This window comes from Myotis davidii, unplaced genomic scaffold, assembly GCF_000327345.1.
Source record: "Myotis davidii unplaced genomic scaffold, ASM32734v1 scaffold438, whole genome shotgun sequence".
Taxonomy (NCBI): Eukaryota; Metazoa; Chordata; class Mammalia; order Chiroptera; family Vespertilionidae; genus Myotis; species Myotis davidii.
In genome coordinates this window covers 6,907,764-6,910,439 of record NW_006290031.1, presented here as the reverse complement: position 1 = coordinate 6,910,439, position 2,676 = coordinate 6,907,764, and the positions used below count along the sequence as shown (strand labels likewise).

The 2,676-nt window shown below is 57.9% G+C and overlaps 1 protein-coding gene across 1 annotated transcript in view; it reads right to left on the bottom strand.

Annotated features, from left to right (window-relative positions):
• Positions 1-1,605: 1,605 nt before the first annotated feature.
• The window catches only part of F12 (coagulation factor XII), an 11,868-nt gene continuing 10,797 nt past the window's right edge, over positions 1,606-2,676 (bottom strand). Inside the window, exons 11-13 of the mRNA XM_015563363.1 lie at positions 2,661-2,670; positions 2,018-2,166; positions 1,606-1,928 (exon numbers count right to left, since the gene is read on the bottom strand). Coding sequence (XP_015418849.1) covers positions 1,761-1,928; positions 2,018-2,166; positions 2,661-2,670 — 327 coding nt within the window. The 3' untranslated portion in view covers positions 1,606-1,760. The remainder of the gene's footprint in view (positions 1,929-2,017; positions 2,167-2,660; positions 2,671-2,676) is intronic.

Genomic DNA, 2,676 nt, shown 5'->3' with positions numbered 1-2,676 from the left:
GGCCTGCAGGAAGGTGCACCGGTCCTGCCCCGTGAGCACACCCACCTCCTGCGGCGAGATGGCGGCCAGCAGTCCCCCGGGCCGCGATGCCCACACACAGCGATTGTCCGAGTGGCCCACGATGGCTACGTCGTCGATGCGCTGGTCCTGCAACACCGCACTGATGTAGGCTTTCCACTCGCCCATTCTGACTCAGCGCTGGTCCCTCGCCTTGCACTTCGGAGGGTTGCCGGGCTGCTCCCGCCTAAAATGCTGGGGGCACTGTGACAGATGCGAGGGTGGGGTTATGACGCTGAGGCTGCGGGTGGAGAATGGGGGCGGGGTTGGACCTGTCACCTGGTGACGTTCACATTTAGCCTGAAGGAAGAGACTGCATGAGGGTGGAAATAATCCTTGAAAACCAATTTAGATGGCCCATCAAGCACAGTGCACATGGGTTTAAAAACAAAAAGGTGTGCCCGCAGGCGTGCCTCAGTGCTCCTGCGTTGACCTATGAACCAGGAGGTCAGGGTTTGATTCCTGGTCTGAGCACATGCCCCAGTTGTGGGCTCCATCCCTAGTAGGGGGCATTCAGGAGGCAGCGGATCAGTGATTCCTTCTCATCATTGATGTTTCTTTCTCTCCCTCTCCCTCTCTGAAATCAATAAAAATATATTTTTTAAAGATGCCACAGTTTCTTTTTTAAAAAAAAATAGATTTTATTGATTTTTTTTACAGAAAGGAAGGGAGCGAGAGAGAGTGTGTTAGAAACATCGATGAGAGAGAAACATCGATCAGCTGCCTCCTGCACACCTGGGGATGTGCCTGCAAACAAGGTACATGCCCTTGACGGGAATCGAACCTGGGACCCTTCAGTCCTCAGGCCGACGCTCTATCCACTGAGCCAAACCGGCTATGGCAATATATATATTCTTTTTAATAAAAAGATGCCACGTCTGGACAGTGGGGCCTCTCTGCCTGGTCCCCAGAACATGGTTCTCCAATGTCAGGCGCTCCAGAATCGCCTGGAAAGCTGTGGTGCAGACTGCTGGGCCCGACTCAGAGTTTCTGATTCGGTAGTATGGTGTGTACCCTGAAAGTGTGCATTTCTACAAATTCCCTGGCGCCGCCGCTGCTGCTGGTCCCAGGTCCGCACTCGGAGACCCACTGCCCTAGCAGCGTTGGGGGGAAGTGAGGCACTCCACTCTGGTGGCCAGCCCTAAGGCTCCACACCAGTTTTCAGGTTAAGCATTTCTAACCACGGTTCCCAACCCCGCCGGAACATGTCATCACCGGAGAACTTTTAAAACATACCACTGCCCATGCCCCATCCCTAGAGACAGGGGATTTAATTGCTCTGAGGTGGATCTCAGACATAGGTTCTGACGTGCAGTCGAGGCTGAGAATTTCTCTGGAAATTTAAAATATTAATGTTTCATACGAGGAATAATGTGTGGAGCCACTCTGCACAGGGCTCAGTACACGTCAGCTGGACAAGAAAAAAATCTAAATCTCCCATAAGATCTCAATAGATCCTGTTCTCTAGGGGCGGTGGAGAAGCTGCGCTTACTGGCTTACTGTCTCGGCATTTCCCAGTGGGGACCCCCCGAAGAGCTGTGCCTCTCAAGCATTTCCAAAGCACTTTATTGAGTGTTTACTCCGTGCCTGGGGCCGGACTGACGGACTGACGGCGCTGGAACACATCCTTGCGGTCCGGGATCGGGCCCAGCCATCCTCCCATTCCAGAACCACCGAGGAGGAAAAGAGGAGTCCCTGAGCGGTCAGGAAGCCATGTGCTCACGGATCCAAGTCAGGTAGTTGGCCACATCGGTGTACACACCCGGCTTGTTACGGTCGCCACAGCCCGAGCCCCAGCTGATGATGCCTCGAAGGGTGAGCCGACGCCCTTTGTCGCCCTCCTCACACACCAACGGACCCCCGGAGTCACCCTGGGTGGAGATACACGGCTCAGCGCCCTGGGCCTGGGGTCTGCACTGGACGGGGTGGGGGTAGGGCGCGAAGCGGCCGGAAGGCTCACCTGGCACGCGTCGGTGCCCCCCTCGGGAAAACCAGCACAGAGCATGCCGGGGTAGAAGGCGTTGCCGTGCATATCAGGGTCGGAGCAGTGCTCGTGAGGGATCAGCGGCACCTGCGCCTCCTGCAGAAAGCTGGCATATTCCTCCGCCCCTGGGAACCAAGGAAGTGTTCACCCCACCACTCCGGACTCGGCTCCCCGCCTGCGCCAGGCTCTTCCAGATCCACTGCCTCCCTCGCAACAGGCCCGAGAGGGAGGCAGCTGCCGGTAACGCCTTTCACGGACCAGAAAACAGGCCCGAGGGGAGCGGGATGCGAATGGGCGATGGGAGGGGCGGAGCAGGCCTCCCCCTTCCCAGCCAGCATCTCAGAACCTCAACTACCCACCCTGTTCGAGCGCAGGCCCGTGCAGCCCGGTGCCCAGTGGGGCCCAAGAAGAAGTGTGATGCTCCCTGTACTCGGGAGTTTGGGGGCCCCCAACAGTGGATCCCAGGCCCGGGGAGGGGTGGCTGCAGAGACAAGGCCCTGCACGTCCTCACAGCCCAGCAGGTCAGCGCCTCCCGTCCCTGGTGACACCAAAGCTGCGGGCTTGTCTTGCCCACCCCGGTGCCAGAGGTCTCCCTCCCGCCCCCAGCGGTTCTGCCTACCCTCGAATTGGTGGCC